The sequence below is a fragment of the Necator americanus genome, chromosome IV, assembly GCF_031761385.1.
Source record: "Necator americanus strain Aroian chromosome IV, whole genome shotgun sequence".
Lineage (NCBI taxonomy): Eukaryota > Metazoa > Nematoda > Chromadorea > Rhabditida > Ancylostomatidae > Necator > Necator americanus.
The window spans coordinates 16194360-16221291 of record NC_087374.1 but is presented as its reverse complement, the minus strand read 5'-3'; the positions used below and the strand labels follow the sequence as shown (position 1 = coordinate 16221291).

The window sequence follows — 26932 nt, the reverse complement described above, 5'->3', positions numbered from 1 at the left end:
CGCCGTTTCGAGCGCGTACGCAAATGCACATCAACTACACTCGTGTTTCATTTCGTAGTGACCCGACTATAGTACGGATTTCATTTGGTGTTTCAGGTGGAGTATTCGTATACGGCATAGTAGATTATGGGGAGAAGAGTGATTCTATCCATTTCTTCCTAATTGCCGTAAAAAACGGCCCGGAAGATACGGCTTCAGGCGTTTTGGCGCACTATTTTATACAGGGAGTTCGACTGGAGCGCGCCAGCCTTGTGCGGCGCCGCATCTTCCGGGCCGTTTTTTACGGCACTTAGGAAGAAATGGACAGAATCACCCCCCTCTCCATAGTCTCCCATCCCGTATACGAATACTCCACCCGAAATCTGCACCACCTCAGATTCGTGGGGTGATGCCTGACGTGAACTAACGAGGCTGATGAGGTGGATGAGAAATGTTCGTCCAATCATGCTTCTCCAGGAGTTTATTTGATCAAGCTTCTCCAGGAAATTGCTATTCATTTGCGCCGTAAGCCGTTTATTCTTGCACAGTTTGTTTATCTGTGGCCCATCAACTGTGGTGCTACCACAGAGCAGAGGTTGCCTGGGCGGGTCACAACGACCTGAGCCCGTATCCAATACATCTGTGTTTGGTAGGATAAATAAGATAGAGACAAAACCATTCAATAGTGCAATCCAATGTTACTTGGCTCGTTTGCTGATGCAAACTCGCTTCAATGGCACTTCGTTGACGGACTTAGCTGCTTACTGCAAAAACATTTCCAGTTTCAGAACGAGTGGAAACATATTTCCTCTCTATATAATTGTTGGCGAACAAAATTTTTATTGGATAGCATTGTATCCACCAAAAGCACATTTTTTGCTAGAGAAGGAACGATTCTATTGAATACGGGCTCTGATACGTGATGCGGCAGTGCAAGTGGCTGAGGTCAGTACTGGAGTTAGCGCCTACGAGCGAGGTGGGACCCTTGAATCGGGTCAAAGCGAGTTGAATCCCGAGTGTAGTTGCAGTGCATTTGCGCACGCGCTCCAAACGGCGCGGTGGAGACAGTAGTTGGAACCGAGGTGGGACCGTCGCAAAGTGCAGCAATCGGTGGTGTCAGCAAGGGTTTCACCACACTCCTAGCCGCTACGATCCACCAAAGCGGCTCGAGAAATCTGCGTACGCAATTGCGCACGTGCTTCTTGTCGTTTTGACCCTACTGTACCCATCGAGGCACCCAGCTTTTGGTTGTTTTGAATACTGGCTGTATAAACACGCTCGAAACGTGCTGTCATTTGTTGATAACGTTGTTTGCACGTTTCTCAACACTTATACTGGTGATAACGTCTCTATATAAAGCGGATGGAATGTAAAGTAAGGTCATTACCACAACATCACAATGCGGTTCGCTCTCTTGGCGTCTTTCCTGATCCTGTCGTCGTGTGCTCAGGTGTTCTTTGAGCTATAAGGCGGTGTACTCTTTTGAGATCATTATTAGATCATATATTAAGGATGAAGATGATCGTGACAAGGACAGAAATGGTGAGGAACAAAAATGAAGGATTCTAAGGTTTTCTCTACACCCACTGAGCCGCGCTGCTAGGGACGGCCAACATTGGAGATGGGATTTCCTTCTCAACATTGATCGTAGGCGTATCGTAACAAACACCACAGCCGCTCCTTCTGCGTACAAAATCGGTCAAAATAAGGCGATCCGTAAGAGTCTGATAAGATCTGTAGATGAAATTGGGCGCATTTCTTCAAATCTTCCCAACCTTCCTGTCAAATCACCTTACTAAATTTGGAACCCTGCGAAACGGAATGTCATGCACCATGAGCATATGAGGGATGTAAGAACTAGGGAACTTTTACTGTTTTTTTTTTACTGAAAAGAGAACGTCCAATTTAATTCAGAGCAATTTCACTAATGTCATGCCATTAAGTGAGGAAGTTCCATAAAAAAGGGATTCTTTTTTAAATCAAGAGAAGAGAATGGAACTTTCATGTTAGTTTTAGTCCTTCCATACCAAAATGAGACGAGATGAGAAGAAGAAACGACAAGTAGATAGTAAAAGCCCACAGTACTTGCTGTAAGTTCAGAAAAAGCGAGAATATATAAGCAGTTCTTATCACAGCTGCTTTAAAGGCAGCATACCACGAATTCGGCGAGGTGAGGGAATTGGCGAGAAAACTTAGAGATGGGGTTGTACATTGTCGTCGTCGTAAGAAAAAAACGGCTTGGAAGATAGTGTTTTTTTTAACAACGATTTCAGTCGCAGCGCGCCACCCTCGGGAGACGACGTTTTTTTTAAAAGGATTTCAGCTACCCCTACGTACGCACCGCTTCCTAATGCGAGCAGCGAAAATCTGTGACGTCTCCTCGCCAACTTATCCAAGTGAAACCAATAAGTGGGCTGCTGAAAGGACAGGAAGGTGTACATGAAGAAGCTTTCTAACGTACCTCGTAGGAGGGTTCCCACCCCATTTTCTACGACGATTGAGGAGAGATGAGCGGAACCATCCCGGATCCCGCAATCTGCATTCCCATCTCTAGCTTCTCCTGCGAATTCCCTCACTACGTCGGATTTGTGGTACGCTGCCTGTAAAAAGCATATTCAAAAAACACCATAGTGAAAATCCCACAAAGTTATGTTACACCGATGAAGCGAATTTTGGATTCTTTTCTTAATTTACGGCTTGTTAAGAAAATGGCTGAATAGAATAGCTTTTATTGTTCACAATGTGTTACGTTACGAGTTACGAGTAAAATAGATTTTTCTAGGACAATTGATAGATGACATCAGTGACGACGATTTCCTGTTTGAAGGTAATAGATTTTCCCAGAATTAGAATTCTTAACTAACGTAGTGAACTATTACTGCACAAAATAATATTTCATACCACAGACGATGATTTTCGCGGAGAACTAGAAGACGTTGAAGTTCCAAGCAACCAGTATGGTATGGTTCCAATCTATGTTACTATCTTACATACTCTACCTAATTCGCTGGATCATGACAGTCAATGATGCTGTTGTCTCAGCCAGAATAGTTTCAGAATTAATCACATACTAACTTCATCAAGAAGGTAGTCGCGAGGCGTTAAAGGCATCACCCCACGAATCTGAGGTGGTGCAGATTTCAAGTGGAGTATTCGTATACGGGATCGTAGATTAGGGAGAGAGGGTGATTCCGTCCGTTTCTTGCTAATTGCCGTAAAAAACGGCCCGGAAGATGCGGCGCCGCACATGACTGGCGCGCTCCAATCGAACCTCTTGTACAAAATGGTGCGCCAAAGCGAATGAAGCCGTATCTTCCGGGCCGTTTATTACGGCAATAAGGAAGAAATGGACGGAATCACCCTCTCTCTCTCTAATCTACGATCCCGTAAACGAATACTCCCCCTGAAATCTGCACCACCTCAGATTCGTGGGGTGATGCCTTTAAACGTGACGCACGACATCATAACGTGTTCGGTTGTATTCAAAGCTGCGGTTGCGAGCATATGGGGCCCTTTGTGGGTGCCTCTGGGAATGTGCATGAAAGTGAAGCAGTAAAGTGCCTACCTTTTCAACCTCGCCGGCTTTATTTTTCCTAATATGGTTGGTGGGCTGCTCACACGAGGTTGATCTTAACTTGCATGCGATGGATTTGGTTGCGGTCAAGCATATGAACATATGCTTTGAAGCTTGGTGCAGTTGCGCAAGCGGTTGCGCTCGAAATGACGCGACTTAGATAACGTCTGCGATCGAGGTGGGGCACGAGCTTGTTGTAATCAGACTGCTGAAATGGATGAGCAGCCACCGGGATCACAACCGCTAGCTTCGTATGCCTGAAAGGAACATGGAGTCTTACGCAACAAAAATTGTTTGTCGCTCCGAACTGCAGATAACGCAGGGTCCCAGACCGAATTGTAGAAAACAGAAATTCTGAAGTGGATGGTGTGGAACTATGACGAATAGGTAGATTCTGGGCGACACATTCCAATGAATATGTGGGCGATTGCGACACGCGGTAGCATCAAGCCACTGATTGCGTGATTAACTTTTCTTGGCTCGATCATTTTTTGAATCTGTTCACTTCCAGATACTCTGTTTCCTCTGATGAGAGGATTCCGTTATGAAAACCCTATTACTGTTTTTTTCTGGCCCAACTATATAGAACACCTGTCTTGGTGATGCTTGACTACGTACTGTTCATCAAATCTTGATGAATTTCGCAGGAAAGTTGCAACTTGTGCTTCAATAGAGGAGCTGGTTAGGAACCGTAGTTGTTGCTCATGCGTGTAGTTTTTACTTCGTCTATTTCTGGAAACAAATGAATTAGAGGATAGAAGCCTAACTTAAGGCGACCAATTCATTGATGTTGAAACAAGTCTGTCCATACAGATCTTTAGCACATCTTACTCATAAAAATAAGCATGACAAGGTGTACGATGGAGAATTCCAGGACGCCTGAACTGCATGGAAACCACCTAGGGCCAATCAAGCCTTCAATCCTACCGGCGTTGACAAATTGGCATCTAGATTGTTCCTGATAAATATCCTAAGATTACATCAGATATCAGCTATCAGAACAGATAGCTCAATTAACAATAGTCTACTCATTTACTTCTACAGTTTGAACCTTCAGTACAAGAACGGAGACGAAATAGTGGGCACTGAAGACGAGGTCATCTGCCATCGACAGATCCAAATCAATGGTTGCCAGCTGATGACTGCTGTCACCTTCGTGTTCCACGCTCAATTTTCTGCAATGTCACTTTCAAATTTGGACATTTTTAAATCTAAAAAAGTAGTTTTTTAAATCCAGTGTCACTTTTAAAAACTACGAACAAGAAAATTCCGCAGAATCGATACCATTGAAATAGAGCTAAGAAACAAGTTAACATTTAGAATAAAGAGTTCTGTACCCGGCACATCTTGGCGAGAAGAGCGGAAAAAGCTTTGCTTCATGGGAGGATCGAACTCCCGACTTCGGCATAGCCTATTCTTATAAGTACCACATGTAGCCAACAGCGCCATTGGACCACAATGTCATTTTTCTTGCAACTTCCCTGCAAAATTCATTAAAGGCATCACTCCACGAATCTGAGGTGGTGCGGATTTCAGGTGAAGTATTCGTATACGGGATACGGGTTTTCGTGGATGATTCCGTCCATTTCTTGCTAATTGGCGTAGAAAACGGACGGAAGATACGGCTTCGAGCGTTCCGGCGCACTATATTCCCCAAGGAGTTCGATTGGAGCGCGCCAGCCTTGTGCACTCGCATCTTCCGGGCCTTTTTTTATGGCAATTAGGAAGAAATGGACGGAATCACCCCCCTTTCTAGAATCTACGATCCCGTATACGAATACTCCACCTGAAATACGTAACACCCCAAATTCGTGGGGTGGGAGCTTGCACAGATCAATCCTTACGACGCTATTCTCCATTTTTCTAGCCTTCGAAACCTTATGTCTCGCTTAAGAACAGCATATTACGGATATGACGTAGTTAAGGAAAAAAAAACTAGAAAAGCTAGAGATGAAGTGGTAGACTGCGGGATGGTGGGTAGTTCGGCTCATTCCTTTCTAATCGTAGTAAAACAAGCGGAGCGAAATACTCCGTTTTCACGACGATTTCAGTTGCAACGCACCATCCTTGTACAGGCGCTGCATCCAGCTACACAACGGTCGAAAGCCTGTGAGTTCTTCTCGATTGCCTTTCGAAGTGAAACCAATGAATAGGTTGCTGAGGGGACTGTATACATGCAGGAGCGTTCTAACGTTCCTCGTAGGAAATATGGCGGTTCTCACCCTTTTTCAGGAGGATTAGGGAGAGCTGAGCCACTCACCACCCCTGATAACGCAATCTACCACCTCATCTCTTGCTTTTCCCGAGGACTCCTCCACCACGTTAGATTCGTGGTATGCTGCCTTTGAAATGCCTATCTACGCCAAGTATCCTCGGGTCCTCTTCATCACCTCAGTCCAGGGATTCCATTTTCGGTGCCCTCCTCCTTAATCCGAGATAACACGTTGAACACGGCGGTCTGCTGATCTCCTCATAGTGAGACCAAAAAAGCGAAGACATTTTTTCCGACCACCTTCGACGGCTTTGAAAGATGCCGATGCTTTTCACGTGTCATTCGCCGGTACGCCACGTTCTCTTCTGCGTAAGGTTGTTAATTGTGGTAAACCAAAACCAAAAGTAGCTAAACAGATGTCTAATCAGCTTAACTTTTGTGCCGATTGCTTTGCTGACTGCCGATGCCGATTTTCGCCATGTTTTGAAGTTGAGCGATTTTCCTCCTTCAGGTTTTTGTAGTTGTTCCTCACAGTTATCGCGCAGCCTCCTACCTTCTTTTCATGAACATCGCCACAATAGACCGTTTATATCGTTCTTCGTTTTTATATGATACTAGTCCGGCTTTAGCCGGACGTTCAGGCTTTTTTTGCTGTTCGCTTCGCTCGCCTTCATCGATCAATGAGAAATAGCAGTAGTAACATTTTTGTAAAATTAGAATTACTTTTTTCTATCAACTCTTCCTTCAGTTTTTTTAACCCAAAAAAATTAAGCAGATGTAGATGAAAGATTTTCCCTAAATGTTCAATTCCATATTTGGAGAATGTGTTTCTCTCAAACCTTCACAATTTGGAAACATCATTTGAAATAGTTCGAGTTTTCTCCGTTCTCAGCTATTAGCAAAGAATGATGTGCTAACATGAAGACGTGAATACCACTATCGTAGTGATAAAAATAACGTTCTACGTCAGATCGCGTAAACTGTTGGCCGCTATGTATTGTATTCAAGCAGCCGTTCGCACGTGTGTTTCTTTTTTTTGGAGAAAGGATGTTAGTAGCATCAAGAGACATGCTGGAAAGTAGATATCCGAAGGAACCGTAGAAACGCATTCTACCGCGTTGGGAGTCCCGCGCACCAATCCGACGCAGTGGAACCCATTTCTCCCCACTCTATAGCTTCCTGGCACCATTGCGACCCCGTGGGACCCGTCCCACCGCATTTTACAGTTATCTGGCTCCGGGGCACGGATTTGACGCCGTAGGACCCGTCTCCCTCCTTTTGGGATTTTTTGACTGAGACACGCTTATACACAGACGCACACGTGTGACAGAATACCCCCGTTACTATAGAGTTATAGAGTACTATAGAGCTGCAGAGTTTTGCATCATTATGGAGTATTTTCGTGATACACAGAGAAACAGACAAACAAACAAGCAAACACACACACGTACTAAACGCGTTATTATATAGCATGATGAGAAGAGTCAGGTAGCATTCAGAATTGTATAAGTGCCCCCGTTGGGGACGACTGCGTCACGCAGTAGCTTCACCCCTCTCATTAAGTCAGTAAGACGTCATGGGCACCTATCGTTGTTGTTGTGGACTGTTTGGACTGCTGACTCACTGTCAAGGTAATGTTCCGTATGTCCTTCGATTCTCACGTTCCAATACCTTTCCGAATCTTCTAAAAATTAGTCAAACGTGTGCTCCATTGGCGCAGCTGGTTAGCGCGTGGTACTTATAGGAATAAGCAATGCCGAGGTCGGGAGTTCGATCCTCCCATGGAGCAGAACTTTTGGATATTGTAGCGGTAAACGAAAGAGATGGTGAACAGAAGACTTCGCTCCCAACAAGGCGAGCATCTACCTGATCTTACGCCAGGATTCATATCAGATCGAACGTTGCGTCCGCGTTATCATTCCTCTTGCTGCGTTCTTTAAAGAGATCGTATTTAAGGTTCTCTTTCTTCCAACTTTTTAACGTCGGTTAATTGCAGATGTCGATGACGTTTGAACTCGATTTACTTCACCCCTCACATTTTCACCGGTGACAAATTTAACAACTTTCATGAATTAATACGTTTGGAAGGAGACGTTTTACACTTTAATGGTTTAGAACATCTCTGGCTATATAAAGGGAAAACGGTGAAATGTCTGACATTAGTCAACCCTCACAGAACCCACCAAGGCGTTCTACTTCAGTTCAGAATCGTTTGAGGCTCCCTAATGCATCTCCGTCTTATTATATAAATTCTGGAGATCAGCCGAAGTAGCAAGTCAGTGTTTTTATCCTCTCTGATGAAAAGACCGACTTGATCCATCGGCTCTGATCCCCGCAAGCTCATCCTTGAAGTGTGTTATCAATTTATCGCTTTATGCGCGTAGTCATCCTAGAGCTTTATCGAGTCATAGGCCGTGCAGTATCATCAGGACTTCTTACCAACGCACCATAATCGCCCTTTTCCTTTTTATTATACACAAGTAAACAGTTGGAACTTATTTCTTAGAATTTCTAGAGTACTGATCAACTGATAGTCATTAATAGCCAGTGATATGTTCTGCGACGCCCGATTCCTCACTTTTTCTCCCAAATTGTATTTAAGAAACAAGGTAATACGCCTTTATTTTGTATACGGAAAGGACATTTGAAGACAAGTTTCTTCTCTGGTTAAAATGCAGGTTTGGGTTTAAAGGTGTCCCATATTTGCAGGAGTCGCTAAGTCAGCAGAACTGATAGTGGACGGTTGGGGTGGGTCTCATTCGGTCGATTAGTCTATCCCATTTTCAGTGTACTCCATACCTAACGAACTGAAGCTCGGCGCGGTCGCTCAAGTATTAAGACATATAGGACCCTTTTGCTAACTCTACTCTTCGCTGCAGTTCGCGATGGTCCCACTTCAACCTCCAGCCCCTTCGCTGACTCGAGTGCACTCGCTTGCGAAACTGCACCGCTCTTCAGGTCATTCTGACTACATCTATCTTGCGTTGAACCAGTTAACATCAGAGTCTCGCTGTTCCAGCAAGTGAGAATAATCAACTCGCGACAGCCGGGCAGAGAGCGTTTCGTACGGACCTCGTGCTCAGTCGACATGCATCAACATGAGCGCCTGATCGAAAAGTGATTTCTTCTCTGATGAACGATCTACAACCTTCAGACAACTGGATCCACAGTGAAAAAAAAATTAGCTGATGGTCCTAACACAGCTAAAACACCCGAGATATGGAAATAGTACGGGATTCCACTCAGAAAGTCTACCTGATTCTACATCTGCCCTAACCGTTCCTCTCGGTGAGCTAACCCGGAAGTGAAGAACTTCCAGAAATGCCTTCTGCAATGCATTAAAAACGATGGCTGCCAATTATCTTCTAGTTTAAAAGCCACTAAAGGGAATGGAATCCCATGTTCAAAAATATGTTCAGTTTTTTTATGTGCAATTTTATATAGCATGATACATAAATTCTTTCATTTTATAACGTTTTCAGACATGACAGATCATTATGCACCACCCTGCATACAACAAGGGAATCCTGCCAGGTCGGTATCTGATCCAGAGATGAAACCACAAACAAAGCTTATTTTATTTCAAAGCTGTGGCAAAGCTTATGTGTAATGTAGATGCAAAGCGTGGTAGCCAGCTGCCCAAAGGAAGATTGAATAGAGAGGAAAAGCCTTAGAAGAGAGTGAGCCGATGTCGTTTGCTTCGTTTCTGAGACTTTTCCCCTTTCAAACCTCATTTGGGGGCCTGGCTCGGCAGATGCTCTGCATATAAGCATCGTTGCATGGTTGTGGTCTCATCTCAGGATTAAATGCTGACCTGACAAAGCTACCTGGTTAGATTGGGTGCATAATTTTCACCAGTCAAATCTAATTTTTGTTTTACCCATCGACTCTTCGCAAGTCGGCTCTCCTTTTGTGGTTTTATCAGTGGCGAGTTAATGAGCAATGTTTGGTTTCTTGCAACTCCAGGTGCGTCAATCGGTGGACATAGGAAGTTTTGGGGACAAAAAGCGGGAACAAATCAAGTAGGTTCTGAAACCAGATATTTTTGATTATGATCGATATTTCTTTACTAATTATGAAGAGCAAACAATCCCTTTGAGTACGTATTGACGTCGTCGAGAAGAGGAATTGTTCATTACGTTAATCCACAAATATTCAGTTTCCTGAGAAGCGAAAGAAGATGGGTTGGAAGGCGATGAAGAATTTCAGGAGATTTTACAAAAAGGGTAACCGCTACTTCTCTTGCGGAATAATAGTTATCAGTGGCGAGTTATGAGCAATGTTTGGTTTTTTGCAGCTCCAGGTGCGTCAATCGGTGGATATCGGAAGTTTTGGGGACAAAAAGCGGGAACAAATCAAGTAGGTTCTGAACTCAGATATTTTTGACCATGATCGATATTTCTTTACTAATTATGAAGAGCAAACAATCCCTTTGAGTGCGTGTTGTCATCGTCGAGAAGAGGAATTGTTCATTACGTTAATCCACAAATATTCAGTTTCCTGAGAAGCGAAAGAAGATGGGTTGGAAGGCGATGAAGAATGTCAGGAAATTTTACAAAAAGGGTAACCGCTACTTCTCTTGTGGAATAATAGTTTTTTCTTCAAATCTTTTCATAAAGCCGCGAAATCTCGATCTCGAAGGGGAAGAAGATCACTCCCAATGTACAGGAGATATCCTCGAAAGAAAGGCAAGTGCTTCCGATTAAGATTCATTCGGCATTTAGAAAAAGATTATTATAGTAGAAATTTAGTAGCCACCATGAATGCAAGGAATACAGGTGAAGGAGATAGATTTACGTATTTCAAAAGGATGAATTCGTATAAGGATGCGGTTCCGTATGCGCAATTCTCGCATCAACGATCTCGAACAAATCGCAGACCGTGGAAATCGCTTTCGTTAAAGAAGAAACCTAACCTGAATCAAAAAGTAAGGAAGCACTACATTTCCGTTGAAGAAAAAACTCCAAAATCAAAAGGACATATTACAAAAAAGCCAATGGTATCGAAGGGTACGGAGACCAGACTAGATGGAAACCGATTTTTGGCGACAATTACCGAAAAACCAAAAACGGTGAAATCAATCATGGCGACTGCTGGGAAAATTCAAAAAAATTCTACCGAGAAATCGCACTCACAAAGCTCTAAGAGCGAAAAGAACTCTCTGCCGTCAAAGTCGTCCTCGAAAAACGAGAATTCCGGAGGAAATTCTCCTGCGATTGCGAGAAAGGACAAGGGCACAACGGGGAAGTTCCTCTCAAAACCGAAGGTACAGGATGTCAGTGGAGAAAAACAAAAGCACAAAAATTGATCTTTTTTCCATCACTAACGCCAACACTCTTCCTCAACCGTCCTACTCCTAAATTTTAGAAAAATGTAGGTAGGGATTCTTTTCTTGCTTTGACTTTTTTTTTCTAGCAAATGAAATATCATAGAACACCCTTTTGTTGAACGTTCACAAGAGTTTCAAAAGGAAACGCGTAAAATTCTTGGAGTTCTTTCTTCCATACGATCAAACACTGGAACACTAGTAGTAAGTGCGAAAGGCCATCGATGTGCTGCGATCGTGATGCCGCGACACATGAATTAGGTCCTGAACGTAATCCTATCCATGGATTGTTGCGATTTGTGAACTGTGACCGTTTCGGACCACCTTGGGAACTTCCCATCTTTCTCTGAGATTTAGGGCTCTCAACAGTATTTTCACTATCATGCTGTACGATAGCGATAGAAGTACTATCATGCTGTACGATAACGCGCTTAGTCCGTGTGTATGTCACGAAAATACCTCATCAAGATGCTAAACTCTGAATCCGTGAGGTGACGAACCATCGCCATGCAACTGATAGGCGAGCACTCTACCACTGGACCACGACCGTCCACAACTATCTTATCTTAATCGGCGCGCTGATGTCATCGCCTGATGCGATTACCCGCATCTTCGCCGAGGTGTGCCATCCTTAAACACAGCTCTGCCCAACCTTCTCGATCTTCTGAGAGAACTTGCACAGAATCAACCCATTCGTCGCTATTCCATGTTCTGCGAAACCTTACGTCTCGCCTGAACTGCCTATCCACGCCGAGTGTCCTCAGGTCCTCCTTTACCACTTCAGTCCAGAACTTCCGTTTTCGGCCAGGTGGCTTCTTCCAGCTCGAACCCGACGAACTCTTCAGAACTCGTTGGACAAGGCGATCTGCCGGTCTCCTTAATATATGATCAAAGAAGCGAAGACGATTTACTTTAGCCGCTTTCGAAGGCGGTGCAAGATGTTGATATCTTCTACGTGCCATCCGCCGGTAAACCACATCAATTTCTGCGTAAAGATCTTCATTGTGGCATACCCTAGGCCAAAAGTAGCCAAGTAGCCGTCTAAGCAGCTTTCGTTCCGTGCAGTCAAGCCTCTCCATAACCGTTGATGGTGCTGCCCAAGTCTCCGATCCTTACGATGGGGCGAATTGCGGATTAGTGGACTCGCAGCTTGACTTCGTTGGTGATGGGGGTCGACCACAGACATTTCATTAAGGAGTTAAATGCAGAAGTGGCCTTAGCGCATCTTTGCTGAACATCTCTCTCGTAGCTACCGTTGTTCTTCAGCATACAGCCCAGGTAACAGAACTCATCGACGAATTCTATCGGTTGTCCGTCCACCCTTATTCCAGTTCGAGGTCTCGAGGAGATCCACATCTGCTTGTATTTATCAGGGCGTAGGCGTAGTCCGTAGGCTGCAGCCAGCCTCGATACAAGGTTGACAACATGCTGAAGTTTCGTACTGCTTTCCGCGAATACAACAACATCGTCGGCGTACTCGAGGTCAGTCAAGGGGCACCCTGATGGTGCTAAGACAATGTCGGCAGGATACTGGTCGACTGTTGTTCGCATAATGTTGTCGATGGCGAAATTGAACAAGAAGGGTCCTACCACCGCCCCTTGTCTTACTCCAGTTCACCACTTCAAACGGTGTTGTACATCCAGCTGGTGTTCGAACTGCAGCAGTTGTTCGTTGATTCATGTCATCAAGCAAGCAAGCGAACTTTCCTGGTACTCCATCAGCGCGAAACACGTTGAGAAGAAGGCCTCGGCGAGGAGAGTCGAACGCGGCTTCAAAGTCCAGAAACGCTAGTTGCATTGGCTTCGAATACCGCCGCCAGATTTCGATCACTCTCCTGACGATGAACACCTGGTCAATCGTAGATCGGCCAGGACGAAAGCCAGCTTGCTCGTCGCGCGTTGTTTCTTCGCGATGTTTAATGAGTCGGTCCAGGATATTGCGCTCCAGTACCTTGTACATAATACGCAGCAAAGAGATTCCTCGATACTTCCTTGGGTCCGTAACGGATAACCTCTTGTGGAGGGGAATTGTGATAGTGTGTCTCCACGAATCAGGTATCTTTTCGTTTATCCATATTGAACGGATGATCTTTGTCATCTCACGAATCCCAGACGGAGAAAGATATTTTAGCATTTCTGCTCTAATCCCGTCGTCTCCACCAGATTTTCCATTCTTCATTTTCTGAATACAGACCAGGACCTCCGACTCGGTCGGTGGCTCCTCGTTAACCGCATATGTCAGTCTATGAACGTGTTCGAGTTCAGGAGCTGATGGTGCTAGCCGGTTCAGCAAGGTCTTGAAGTGTTCCTTCCAAATTGGAAGGGTTGCTTCACCGACAGCTACCCCATTAGCAGTGCTGAGGACATGGGAACATCTTTTCATTTTGCCGCTATACTGTTTTATTAGAGCGTAGGCTTTCCGCGGGTTACTGTCCTCCCACGCCTTCTCAAACTTCACCGCCCTTGACGTCCACTCGTTATCGCGGTCTTGTTGCAGTTGACGACGCAGCTTCGTTTTTTCCTGGTTGAAGTCACCAGCGCTGCGCGCGACACATGCAGAATGTTGTATGTGGATTTTGTTTCCGCAGATGCAAAGGCAAACTTCTTCCGCGGCAATAGAACCGGGAGCGTTTCCCTTGCAGCGTCCTGGATGCACTTGTGAAGGAATCCGCATCGCTAACCTTCTTCGTGGTCCGTACTCCAACATGAATAGACACACGTTGGCGGAATTTTCTTCTGCATTCATCGTCTTTCAGACCTACCATGTCGACTTTCGGTTGAAGAGGAACTCCTCGGTTTCTCTTGTGGAACCGTATCTTGAAGCTGAAAAGAACTGGACGGTGGTCATAGTCGAACGCGACGTCCCAAACAGCTCTAGATTTTCGGATATCTGACTGAGGAATGTTCCTCGCCAGAACGTAGTCGAGCTGAAGTTTAAGAGTCCTCATCTTCCGCTTGCGCTGCTCTTCAGGCCTTAAGAGGGACCCCTGCCACGTGAGCTGATGGCATCGATGATTCCTCTTAAACGTGGAAGCGATGATGAGGCCCGTCTGTTCGCACAAGTCGACCAGACGGTCACCGTTGTTCGACGTGCGCTCCGCTGCATAGTACCATTTTCACAGCACATCGGACATCTAGACGACGTCGAGCCAAATTCCTCCACCAGGTTCTTGTAATCGTTCCTCACAGCTATCACGCAGCCACCTACTTTGTTCTCATCAGCATCGCCGCAGTATATGGTGTAATTTTCGATGCTGATGACGGGCCGATCCCTCATGCGTGTTTCCTGCAGTACAACAAAAGGCACACAGAGATATCGCAGAAGTCTGGATAGAGCAGCTTGTTGGAGTTCACTCGATAGTGTTCGGCAGTTCAGCGTGACGAAACGAATGGTTGTTGCCAAAGATTCCATGCTCCCTTCAGGCAGTTGACCTTTCAGGTTATGGGCTTTGGCGGTGTGCTGGACGACAGCACCTTTTTGCAATGAATGGGAAGCTTTCGCCATATAACAGTGCAGGTTATATAGCTCGTACGTTCCCAATGCGTACACTCGAACGCCTGATTGCGTTTAGTTAAAGCAGGGCCACCACGTGCAGGTAGCAATCAGACTCGTATACGCGGCCTCGATTCACAACTATGTGTGTATGTATATTGTTTTTGATAAGATGTGCAATCAAGTTTGAATGTTGTAATGTAAATGTAGAAGTGACGCTTTTAGGAAGAAAACTATGAAAACTTCCATCTATCAAGTCCGCCTAGATTTTTTGGGAAAAAATTGAAGAAAGCATTGGTAGAAAAAACAATTCTAATTTCAAAGATTCAGTTTTAAAGAATTTGTCACTACTGGTAATTTTTATTGATTGCTGAACACAAACGAAGCGAACAACACAAAAAGACTGGAGTCCTGCTTTAGCTGGGCTTTGAGACTGGTCACAAATATTCAAAACTTTTAAAGTTCCCCAGCAAAACTAAGATGATGATGAACTAGGACAGTGACAAGCGTTGTGTTGGAAATTCTCAAAATCTCAGCCAGATAGTATCAACTGTGCACAGGTTCAAACGTGGTGATGAGAGACGACCCTTTCGAATACGATCCTACCCCTTTTTTCTTCTTCTTCTTCTTCCTTTTCTCCTCCTCCAACCAACTACAAATTCAAAATATTGGAAATTTCATGTGTTTCGAAGAAGAAAAATTGAAAATTAGCTCAGCAAATTTTGCTGATATGTTGTAGAAATATTGCTAATGAAATATTTCCATTTTTATTCTATTCGATTTTTATTCTAAAATAAAAAATATATTCAAATACTGATTAGATGAGATAGTACGGCAAAAAAGGGAAGAGTCAGGTGAGCGAAAAAATCAACATTTTTCCCACAACATGGCAACGGGACAACCCAGGTTCGATACATTGCTGAGTCAAATTTTTGCGAAGAGAGTTAGAAACTTGAAACCACATCCAAAAGTCGAAGAATTTAATTCTATACATTTTGCAGCAGTTCAAAAGCCTTCAGTTTCAGTTTAAGAGTGGATTTCATGGGGTTTAATGACCATAAAAGTTCAGATCTGTTCACATTGATAAGCCTGGAAGATCGCGAATTTCATTCAATTTTTCAGAAATGGGAAAACTTGCCAAAATCCTAATTTTCCAAACCCAAAAAAATTAGAAGGTCGCGAAAAACAGCTTCGAATGCATTAAAACTGTACTTTTAAAGGAAACCTTCTTCTCTGATAAACTATCTAAAAAAATTTTCTGGTCCTCTTACGGCGAAGATATTCGATCTTCCAGATCTAACCATATGCACAGAGTCTGATTTTTTTTGTCATTAAATTCCATCTGATCCACATTCAAAATGCTGAACATCACGTACAAAAAATTCTTCATTGTTTAGAAGTGGTTTCAATTTTCTAACTGTTCTGCGAGAAGTTGACTGAGCCAGGTGTCGAACCTACGAGGTCTCATCGTTACACTGTTAACATGTTATACATTTTGAAAACAAAATGCTGGGACTTCCCTACTGTTATACGTCTGAAATCAAGTATAATATAATATTTAGTTTTTTGTGTGATCGTTTAGTAATATTTCTTGTAAATTATCTTATAACCAGTCTGAATGTCCGGCTAAAGCCGGACTTCAGACTTTCGCTGGTTTTAGCTTCGCTCCCCTTCACTAATCAATGAAATTTGATAGTAGTGGTGTTTTCTGTAAAATCAGATGTGCGTTTTTATAACAACACTTTCCTTCTCTTCTTTATATTATAAATTACGGATTAAAGATTACGAAGTTTTCCTACCAAATACGTCAATTCTACATTTGGAGAATATTCTACCATCTACAAACACTCCTTTGATGCCAGAATAATATAAATGCAATTTGAAAGCACTACTCGAAGTATGGATATTTCTCCTGATTTCTCCCAATAGTTATCACAGAACGATGTTTTAACATAAAATGACGTGAAAGACATCTTAATACTGATAAAGATAACGTTCCACGTCAGATCACATGAACATCGTGCTACTATTTAGGCAGCCGGTTCCATGCGCGTTTTCACTTTCTGAGAACGGCATGCTACCAACTTGAGACGAACGAAGAAAGAAATAGATACGCGGAGGAGTCATGAAGGTGAAAAGCAACGCGCGCAATGGCCACGGCTATGAAACGGCTTTAACCATTTATCTTTTGCGACATGCACGCGAAGTTATTGCGCACCATTTCGATTACGCGGGACCCGTCTCACCCACGTTATATCTATCTGGCGCCGGCGCACCAACGACGACGTGGGACCCGTCGCACCCCCTCCTATAGAAATCTGGCGCCGGTGGACCCGTCGCACCCCATATTATGGTTATTTGGCGCCGGCGGATCCGTCGTACCCTTTTCTATAGAAATCTGGCGCCGGTGGACCCGTCACACACCCTTCTATAGGTATTTGGCGCCGGTGGACCCGTCGCACCCCATATTATGGTTATTTGGCGCCGGTGGATACGTCGCACCCTCTTCTATAGGTATCTGGCGCCGGTGGACCCGTCGCACCCCATATTATGGTTATTTGGCGCCAGCGGATCCGTCGTACCCTTTTCTATAGAAATCTGGCGCCGGTGGACCCGTCACACACCCTTCTATAGGTATTTGGCGCCGGTGGACCCGTCGCACCCCATATTATGGTTATTTGGCGCCAGCGGATACGTCGCACCCTCTTCTATAGGTATCTGGCGCCGGTGGACCCGTCGCACCCCATATTATGGTTATTTGGCGCCAGCGGATCCGTCGTACCCTCTTCTATAGAAATCTGGCGCCGGTGGACCCGTCACACACCCTTCTATAGGTATTTGGCGCCGGTGGACCCGTCGCACCCCATATTATGGTTATTTGGCGCCAGCGGATCCGTCGTACCCTCTTCTATAGAAATCTGGCGCCGGTGGACCCGTCACACACCCTTCTATAGGTATTTGGCGCCGGTGGACCCGTCGCACCCCATATTATGGTTATTTGGCGCCGGTGGATACGTCGCACCCTCTTCTATAGGTATCTGGCGCCGGTGGACCCGTCGCACCCCATATTATGGTTATTTGGCGCCAGCGGATCCGTCGTACCCTCTTCTATAGAAATCTGGCGCCGGTGGACCCGTCACACACCCTTCTATAGGTATTTGGCGCCGGTGGACCCGTCGCACCCCATATTATGGTTATTTGGCGCCGGTGGATACGTCGCACTCTCTTCTATAGGTATCTGGCGCCGGTGGACCCGTCGCACCCCCTTCTACAAGTATCTGGCGCCGGCGCACCAATCCGACGCCGCGGGACCCGTCGCAACTCATTTATAGCTATCTGACGCCGGGTGGACTCGTCGCACCCCCTTTTTCGAATTTCGTGACACACACACACACACACACACACACACACACACACACACACACACACACACACACACACACACACACACACACACACACACACACACACACACACACACACACACACACAAACACACACACACACACACACACACACACACACACACACACACACACACACACACACACACACACACACACACACACACACACACACACACACACACACACACACACGGACTAAGCTCGTTATTATATATCATGATAGAAACATCATAGAAAATCCGAAATCATCATAGAAAATAGAAAAATCAGACTTTCTATGATGTTCGCTTCGCCCCCTTCACTGATCAATGGAAATTAATAGTCGTTTTTGTGAAATTAGATTTAGATTTTTTGTTATTCAAACAACGCTTTCTTCCTCTTATTTAACAACAAATAAAAGCGAAAGATTTCGTAGTTTTCTTCCTAAACAGGTCAGTTATACATTAGAAAAACATTCAAGCTTCAGTTTCAAACACTCCTTCGATACCAATATAATATGCACACGAACTGGGAGCATTTGGTGAAGTATGGGTTTTCCTCCTGTTTCTAATTCCAATCACAGAATGATGTTTTAACGTAGGACGACGTTATTGCACTGATAAAGATAACGTTCCACTTCAGAGCATGCAAACTGTTCGCTACTATTCAAGCAGCCGTTTGCATGAGTGTCCCAACTTTTTGAAGAAACATTTTACAAAGATGAGGCGGACCTTTAAGGAAATAAATACGCTGAGTCATAGAGGTGAAAAGCAACGTCCGCAGTGGCCACGGCTGTGAAACGGCTGCAACGTCCTATTTACCTTCTGTGACATGAACACAAAGTTATTGCTGCACTACGACGTACCGATCCGACGCCGCTGGACTCGCCGCACCTCGTTTTACCGCTCTACCACGCCGGCTCACCTAAAGAACGCCGATAGACCCGTCACACCCATCTTTTTAGCTATCTGATATAGCTATCTGGCGCTGGCGCACCAATTCGACGCCTTGGGACCAGTCGCACCCGTTTTATAGCTTTCTAGCGTTGGCGCACCAATTTGACGCCGGTGGATCCGTCGCACCCCTTCTATAGCTATCTGGAGCTGGCGCACCAATTCGACGCCGTGGGACCCACCGCACCCATTTTACAGCTTTCTGGCGCACCAATTCGACGCCAGTAGACCCGTGGCACCCCCTTCTATAGCTGTCTGGTTTTCGCACACCAATTCGACGCCGGTGGACCTGTCGCACCCACTTTTTGGAATTTCGTTTCACACACACACACACAAACGCAGACAGACATACACACACACGTTACAGACTAAGCCCGTTATTATATAGCATGATCATGGTCCTTCATCCACTACTGTTCGCCACACTCTCCCTTACCTTGCAATACCCTACTTTACGAACCCCCGATGGGAAAATCCTATCGGACGCTTGACCCTGACTGTGCACAGCTTATTTTAGACTTTTTCGACGGCAACCTGTTATTTATCAAATTTTAGGTTAGAATTGCCATCTCCTCCGTCGAGTGTTCCCTTCCAGAATCTCTTTCGATAAAGATTTTGTTGATGCGGAAATAAATGTCTTGGATGGTATTTCAGTGTTGGTCGAAAACCCTCTAATCTTTGTAAATGCAGAGACGTACATATAAAAATATTACAGTAATAACCTCTGGAAATCACACATGCACAGTAAGTATTCGAACAGCCCTCCAGTCACTTTGTCTCTCCAACGATATTATTATAGCTGTCCGTAAAGGATGATGACTGAGATGGTTTCTTCAGAAATATGACGGGATTTATCTATTTTCGATTTCTGTGCTTTCCAAATTCTGATCCAAATGCTTGAAGCATAAAGTATCACTATCGCTTCCAGAATCGTTCGCATTTTTCAGCAATGTCAGAAATTACGAAGAAATGCAGAAAAACGCGCGAAGAATTAGGAAAATATGAGAAAGTCATGGAGAAGCCGTATTATAGTCTATGAGGTTTTGTGGGATCAACTGCTATGTCAAATGAGCATCGCTATGAGTGCGATTATCGGATGCACGTGTTGTTGGAGCAAGTTTTGCATGAACTCGTCCCACATATTTCTTTGGTACTAAAAGGTCGATGACTCCTCGTCGAATAGTACGATTCACAGTCAGATAAATGACGCATACAAATCCTGAAATGTGACATAAATTAGGCTATCAAAGATGATCCGTTTCAAAAAATGGGAAGGAAGAAACATGCATAGGAAACATACCAGCGCTCAATTGCCAAGCGATTTGACCAATAATAACCAACCATTTTGGAGGTGCAAAATATTGCATGTATACGTAAATGTAGGCTGCCAGCACGTTGATCAAGCAGATGAGAAACGATTGAATGAAAATCTATGAGTAATAGTTTTAAAAGGATCAGCTAAACTACTTTCTGAATTATCCCTTGTTTCTATTTGTTGTTGTTTTTTTGTTTCTGTTCTGTCGAGGATTGACAGCTAATAAAAATGTCGATTTAACTGGAAAATTGTTCCCCGTTTTCAAAAAATCCCCAACTTCGTTGTTTACTTCAAGAATTTGCAAGAAATACTCTACACTAGAATGATCTCCAAATGTATGCATTGATATTCATATGTTGCAGCATCCTGCGTCATATGTCTTCACATTTTCTAAATTCGTTCTGTAACCGCCGTTTTGCTTTCTTCTCTTCACAAAATTACTTTTGTATGATATGTCAACATCTTCTAACGTCCTAATTCTCAGCCTCGCTCTAGTATTATAATTAGAACTTAGAAATTTTCAAATGTGCACAGTATTGTAGTACGCGCTGTTTCTACAATTAACTCCTAGTGCTGCAATTTCACCTAATCCATAAAGTAAAGTACCTGTTTCTGGAATCTTCCAACATTATTGGTAGATTTTTTTGTCTTGAAGTACAATTTCAGGCATAGGTAAAAATACAAGAAAGTTGTTGTAAATGCAACAATAACATTATTAACAGCATGGTAGACGTTCACATAGCTGAGCGACTGAAAATAAACCTAGCATTATAAAAAGAGCTATCAAGAAAGTTCCGTTGATAGGGTGACACGGTATGAATTACCATACCTTTTTGCAAGCATCAATACTTATTTTTATCCCAACGACCTTCACGTGGACTCAACTAGAGCAACTAGAACGAGTTCCTGTGAGTACGGCGTGGTCGCGTACGCAAACATAAGCACCTAAGAGCGTATGTTGATCAGGTCCAAGTCGCTTAATTGCATGACTTCTAGTCTGCGTTCGACTAATCCTACCCACCTCGGATTTTCTTTTCATTCGCTCTAAACACAGAAATAACAAGACAAAAGAGAACAAACCTCCTGTCCTGTCATGGGGTTAAAAAACCAAGAAACATAGTTTGAGTTAAACGACGCCGGTGTAGTAAGAAACATGATGAAGAGTAGATAGAGAAGTGATAGAAACAGAAGGAAAAATACACGATTTCCATCGAAAATCATCTTGAGAAAGCTGCTCTCAGACAGATCAGCGCATCGATTTAACGCAAGAAGGATGCATGTGAAACAGCTGGCACACCAGCATGCTGAAAAAGGTAATGGAACAAAAAATAAATGTTTCCGTGAGTAATTTACACTCAAATATTGTATTTGATAACGACAGCAAAGAAGTCTCCGAGTAGTTCTCAGGATAAACAGCAGCGTATTCTCCCGGCAGCGCTATTGCACATTTCTGCGGACCAGATAAGTAGGACTAACGAAAAATTATCCTCAAAAACTCACCGCATCCGAACGCTCCCAATGAGAGCAAAGTTAGTGGATTCGTACAGAACACGGCTCCTCTTATGGCAAAATATCCTGTCATTATTGAATTCACAAAAACTGATGACATATCCAGACATCCGAGGAAAAACATAATTTTATAGCATGAACTAGTCAGCAAGTTTAATTTCCACATGGTTGCAAGGCAGGGAAGATACAGTATCTAAAATATACGTATGAGTTAATGAGAAGGTTGTTGCTCCACTAGCTATGTTAGCATGGATGACCGTGGATCGCGTTACTGGTGACGCGTCGCGGTCGTTCGTGACAAGACACTACGGGAGACCTAGTTTTACAAATCACCGCAATGACCTCTAACAAAACTCCGGTAACGAGGAAATAAATTCCAAGTGGCCATTCCTCTGATCCGGTAGCATACCATTCCTCTGTTGTCCTGTTCGAACAGTCATACAATGGTGGATATGGATGACCGTTGATTACCGTATAAATGTACGCCATTTGTAGATCAATCGACATGTCTGCCTCTTGAGATTATTCTGATGATAAACATTAAGCATTTACTTGGTAATATGAGAGGATTCCATACAGAGAAACGCTCAACTCCGGAATTTTATGGATATCGAATTAAAGGATAAACATAGAAAAGAGAAAGGATACTCTGCAGACTGATCTGATATCATGGAGTACGATCTGATATTATTAATGTCAAATACGATAGTATTTCCAGATAGAAGCAACATTGCTAAAAATGTTTTCAAAAACGGTGGATCTACGTGTTTTTCTCTATTGTAGAGTTTTTTCTCTTCTTTGATCGAGACATTTCACTATATCTCTCACTGAAGTGCTTGTCTAAGACATTTTTGAAAAATCACTTTTTGAAATTGAAAATAATTCAGACTGCACCAGTTCTGCATATAAAGAACTATCAGCTATTCATATTCATTCGCTAAGACTAGCATGAGGACTACCTGTGGATGACAATGGTGATGTTGACATCGCGTCAGAAGTTGTACTTTTGCTATGAACTGCAATTCTTGTGGCATGAAATTTGTTGACTTTAGTCAGGAATTAAACTACGATTCAGAATACGCAGGATTGGATTTCACTTTGGGGCCGAGACAAGCTGTAAAAATAATATATATTATATATTATATATATATTATAAATAAATATCAGCTATTCATATTCATTCGCTAAGACTAGCATGAGTACTACCTGTGGATGACAACGGTGATGTTGACATATCAGCTATTCATATTCATTCACTATATATATATATAAATAAATTCTAATTCATTTGGTATTGATGTCGCAGTCATGTGAAGCGTCTGCTTATGAATAATTAATTAGAATTATCTGAATTACTCATAAACACAAGCACTCTCTAAAAGTTCACTTTAGCTTTTTGGAATGTAAGAAAGTTTACAGCAGCAGACATCTAACGGGATCCGCAGGGCATACTGTAGGATCTGTATAAGGCAGGAGGGTTGAGTAATCGCCTCAAGACACAATGGAATGATGCATCAGGTGCCATTACTACACTTCCCATTCATACGTTGAAGATTAGCCAAAGTTACCTTATAGAACACTGGATAAACGCTGAACTCCTGAGACAAGTTGACATTATGTTGATCAGAGGCTGTGACGTTTCTCAGCGGTTTAAAAGCAGCTAACCTCGATCTCACTAAGAATGAGAAAAAAGTAATTGAGAAATGAATTTGTACTTCTGCAATTGTTTCACTTATGCTGAACCTTTTTATAAAATATGTCGAAGCCGTATAGGCCACAGTATTTTAAGAGGCAGTGGGTAAAATGATTGATTGTAGATAGAGAGGTGTTTTTAAACTAAATAAATTTGCTCAAGTCTTCCGATTCTCAATTATTAATCTTCTGATGCAGGAAGGTGCGATAAATTAAAAAAAGCAGTAGTCAATAGATAGGACAATCCACTAGTAATTTCAAGCACACAACAACGAACAGGAGCATAAATGAAATTTGCATAAAATTCAACGAATGCGATTGCGATCCAACGAATTCAGGCAAATACAGTGACAAACCAGCGGAGATAAGCTTACGTACTTGCTGAGATGGCCCGTCTCACTGGACGTGCGGGTCCCAGCATCTTTTCCATTCGTTTCGTTCCCTCGCCATCCAAGATGTCATTGAAGATGTTCCTAAATTTGTTGGTGACGTTGACGAGGTCTTTGAGCCATATCTAGCAAGTTCGTAGCGAATACATTACATCATCTTGCTAGTACCTCCCTCGGGGGCATTAAGCACCTTTTGGGATTCACTCTACCGTTCTTTTGGCTTCTTCTTTCAGCTTCTTTGATTCTTCTCATAATGTTACCGGCCCATCTATGCTTTGCTTTCGATGTGTGTTCCGCTGCGTCGCGAAGACAGACGATGCTGTTAAATCGGAGTTGCGAAGACCAACTAGGTGTTGTACGCGCCGATCGAACTTTAGAAGACATCTCAATGGTTCTGTGGGTAGTAAGTAGCTTTCTAAACGTGGCAACAGTGCCCACGTCTTCGCTATGTAATGGAGCGCTGTCAAGTCGAACAGATGGTCACGCAGCTCTTGGTCCGTCAGTTGGTCCCTAGCTTCCTTGATGCGTGCGAATGTTGCCCAAGCCTCTCTCATACTTTTTTCAGTTCTTACTTCAGGTCCTTCTCCATATTCATGGTAAGTACGAGATACACGTATGACAAAATTTCTATAATTTGGAAGTCTTCAAGTTGTACTGCTCCATTTTTGTAGTATTTTTTTTTCATCGTACTGCTCCATTTTTGTAGTATTTCTTTTTCATCATGAACTGTGTCTTCTTTCGGTGTATTCGCAATTCTATACTCTTTCTCGATTCGTTCACTTCCTTTAGCATCGTATCTGCTTCATCGATGCTTCTCGAAGAGAGAACGATATCGTCAGCAAAATGAAGGTTCGAGAGGAATCTTCCGTCAACACGTATTCCTCTTTCTTCCTAAGCAAGCGATTATGTTATCCATTGTAATGCAGCCATGAACAGCTTCGGCGATGTAGTATCGCCTTGTCGTACCCCGCTTCCCAACGGTTATGATGAGCGGGCGGTGGAAGAGCTGTATAGTAGTTGTACATCGATCGTAGCAATTGGCTAATGTCTTCAAATACGATGCGTCCACACTTACATTGACTGGCGCTAACAGTATAGCATTCGTTTCTAAGCTGTCGAAGACTTTCTCCTAGTCGACAAAGGTTAGAACGGGGGGTCTTGGGTTCTCCTCGATCTCCAGTCAACTTGGGAAAAGGATACCTCGAGTGTCGTAAACGGCTTTTTCTTCCATCGTTGGCGATAACACATGTGCTTTTCCTTCGTGTGACTAAGTCGTATTTTTTCGCGAAAGATTCCGTGATCAGAACCACCACAAAAGAAATAGTGCACCAGAGAGAATGGTACTCAAGTAGACACCATCTCAGGTTGGTGAGTCTGTGATCAATCTCCGCATGAGTTCGCCATTGTGGGATTACCATGTCCACCAACTATGAATTTTCTTCATGAGAAGAGAATTCCCATGAAAGAAGCGAGCGACGGACATAAGCCGGGCGTTTTCCCGTTTGCATTCCGGTTCCGCAGTCCGAAAATTCCTCTTATGTGGCTTTTCCTAATTTTTCGTTGATGTCTCTAACAACGACCTTGTAGGCCTTTTCGTTCCAGCTCCTAATAAGATTTGAATTCATCAGTTGCAGATATTGGTCAGTTGTAATTGATGCCAATAGGTTCCGGGAACAATGACCAGACGAGGTGGCAGCACCTCGTGAGAATGGACAAGATGTACGACAGAGGGGTGCACAGCAAAATCAACACCGCCTACATTTCGCCTTCCCTCCGAATGACAAACCTTCCCTCCGGATGACAAGGGTACCAACATTCATCTGTCGTACGCCGCTCCTCCTGCTCTTCGTCTCTCGCAGAGCAATCATGTTGAATTTCATACGCTCTCTAGGTCCAAGAAGGACATGTAGATCAGCATCTGTAGACACTGTTCTCGCTTTCTAAGTACACAGTCTGAGACTGTCTATAGAGAGTTGTACATTTGTCGCCTTTGTTCAGAATGGAAGAAGTCCTGAGCAACCTGAGATTTGATTGCCCCCTCACCGGTCGCCATACCGTGTATGGTCACCTTGTTCACCTTGACTCCCGTTGATCTTCGAACTGGTCGAGCGAGCGCCAGTAATTCTTTCATTTGTCCCGAACGCGTGCCAGAGTAGCCCAGTGGTTTCTCCTATCGCGTGGAACACGAAGAGCACTATAATTTTCTCTGAAGGACCTCGTGAAGAAATCTTACAATCGGGTCGACTGTCTTCCTGGAGTGCGCTTAATATCGCGGGAAACCCAGTCGCTCACGGCTCTGGGCCAACGGTTGTCGCTTAAGCGCATCACGTGTCCGGACCACTTTATTTTACTTTCCTTGGCAAATGCGACGGTGTCTCTAATCTTCAATCGCTGACATAGGAGAGAACTTCGAATTCCGTCCCTCATTTGCGTGAAACGGGATACTTCTAGCATCACTCTCTCAATAGCGCGTTCAGTGACGCTCACCGCGTTTTCTTCCCGCTTGCGAAATGCCCAGATTTCCGAAGCATAGGTCAAAGCAGGAATTACGGTGGTGTTGAAGAGGTAAACACGGAGCCGGGTGTTCCTGGTCTTCTTCACCACATCTTCGATGCTCTTATACGCTCCCCAAGCCGCTAGTCTCCTCTTGCCCAGCTCGGGAGTCAGGTCGTTCTTCATGTTCAATTCCCGACCCAGATAAACGTAGCTGGTGCGTTCGGACATGTTCGTTCCGTCGAGCGTGAATGGGGTGAGAGACCCATCCGTTGCGCATGGACATCGCCTTTTGGAGATTCAGCTGAAGACCGATGCATCCACATGTTTCGTCGAATTCGGCCAGCATTCGTTCCGCTTGGCTGATGCTAGGTGTTATCATCAGCAAAGTGCAAATGGTGTTGCTGCCGACCATCAATCTTCACTTCCATGCCGTCCCATTCTAACTTTCGCACTGTGTTTTCGAGGGTGGCTGTGAATATTTTGGGTGAGATTGTATCACCCTGTGGGACCCCCTCTTCACGTTAATGATGCTATTCTTGTAGAATTGCGAAATTCAGATCGTGAAATTGTTGTACAACTCTCAAAGTACCTTTATGTGCAGAGTAGGA

General features: G+C 43.9%; 6 protein-coding genes across 9 annotated transcripts; 1 reads left to right on the top strand and 5 right to left on the bottom strand.

The window, feature by feature from the left end:
- Positions 1-1378: 1378 nt before the first annotated feature.
- RB195_001495 (uncharacterized protein) lies at positions 1379-11073 on the top strand (the record flags this gene model as incomplete). 2 transcript variants are annotated; one of them, XM_064198293.1, is made up of 11 exons in its annotated part: positions 1379-1429; positions 1491-1521; positions 2762-2806; positions 2886-2939; positions 9732-9787; positions 9925-9991; positions 10063-10124; positions 10262-10328; positions 10385-10453; positions 10517-10692; positions 10774-11073. In XM_064198293.1, the coding sequence occupies 11 exons, from the start codon at positions 1379-1381 to the stop codon at positions 11071-11073; spliced, it is 978 nt and encodes a 325-aa protein (XP_064054173.1). The 2 variants fall into 2 exon arrangements, with proteins under 2 accessions (XP_064054173.1, XP_064054174.1); XM_064198292.1 differs by having other exon boundaries at positions 10517-11073.
- Positions 11074-11675: 602 nt separating this feature from the next.
- On the bottom strand, positions 11676-12170 carry RB195_001494 (uncharacterized protein; the record flags this gene model as incomplete). Its single annotated transcript, XM_064198291.1, has 1 exon — positions 11676-12170. One exon carries the CDS (start codon positions 12168-12170, stop codon positions 11676-11678), a length of 495 nt encoding a protein of 164 aa, XP_064054172.1.
- Positions 12171-12225: 55 nt separating this feature from the next.
- RB195_001493 (uncharacterized protein) lies at positions 12226-14039 on the bottom strand (the record flags this gene model as incomplete). 2 transcript variants are annotated; one of them, XM_064198290.1, is made up of 3 exons in its annotated part: positions 12226-12629; positions 12700-13789; positions 13854-14039. In XM_064198290.1, the coding sequence occupies 3 exons, from the start codon at positions 14037-14039 to the stop codon at positions 12226-12228; spliced, it is 1680 nt and encodes a 559-aa protein (XP_064054170.1). The 2 variants fall into 2 exon arrangements, with proteins under 2 accessions (XP_064054170.1, XP_064054171.1); XM_064198289.1 differs by lacking the exon at positions 13854-14039 and having other exon boundaries at positions 12575-13837.
- A 26-nt stretch (positions 14040-14065) lies between these two features.
- On the bottom strand, positions 14066-14596 carry RB195_001492 (uncharacterized protein; the record flags this gene model as incomplete). The annotated part of the gene is made up of 1 exon (XM_064198288.1): positions 14066-14596. The coding sequence occupies one exon, from the start codon at positions 14594-14596 to the stop codon at positions 14066-14068; it is 531 nt and encodes a 176-aa protein (XP_064054169.1).
- A 5385-nt stretch (positions 14597-19981) lies between these two features.
- On the bottom strand, positions 19982-25959 carry RB195_001491 (uncharacterized protein; the record flags this gene model as incomplete). Of its 2 annotated transcripts, XM_064198287.1 has the most annotated exons (9): positions 19982-20142; positions 21739-21940; positions 22090-22262; positions 23818-23912; positions 24019-24147; positions 24267-24455; positions 24795-24957; positions 25615-25746; positions 25872-25959. In XM_064198287.1, the coding sequence occupies 9 exons, from the start codon at positions 25957-25959 to the stop codon at positions 19982-19984; spliced, it is 1332 nt and encodes a 443-aa protein (XP_064054167.1). The 2 variants fall into 2 exon arrangements, with proteins under 2 accessions (XP_064054167.1, XP_064054168.1); XM_064198286.1 differs by lacking the exons at positions 21739-21940; positions 23818-23912; positions 24019-24147; positions 24267-24455; positions 24795-24957 and adding an exon at positions 20224-20353 and having other exon boundaries at positions 22081-22262.
- Positions 25960-26057: 98 nt separating this feature from the next.
- Positions 26058-26552, bottom strand: RB195_001490 (uncharacterized protein; the record flags this gene model as incomplete). The annotated part of the gene is made up of 1 exon (XM_064198285.1): positions 26058-26552. The coding sequence occupies one exon, from the start codon at positions 26550-26552 to the stop codon at positions 26058-26060; it is 495 nt and encodes a 164-aa protein (XP_064054166.1).
- Positions 26553-26932: the final 380 nt, after the last annotated feature.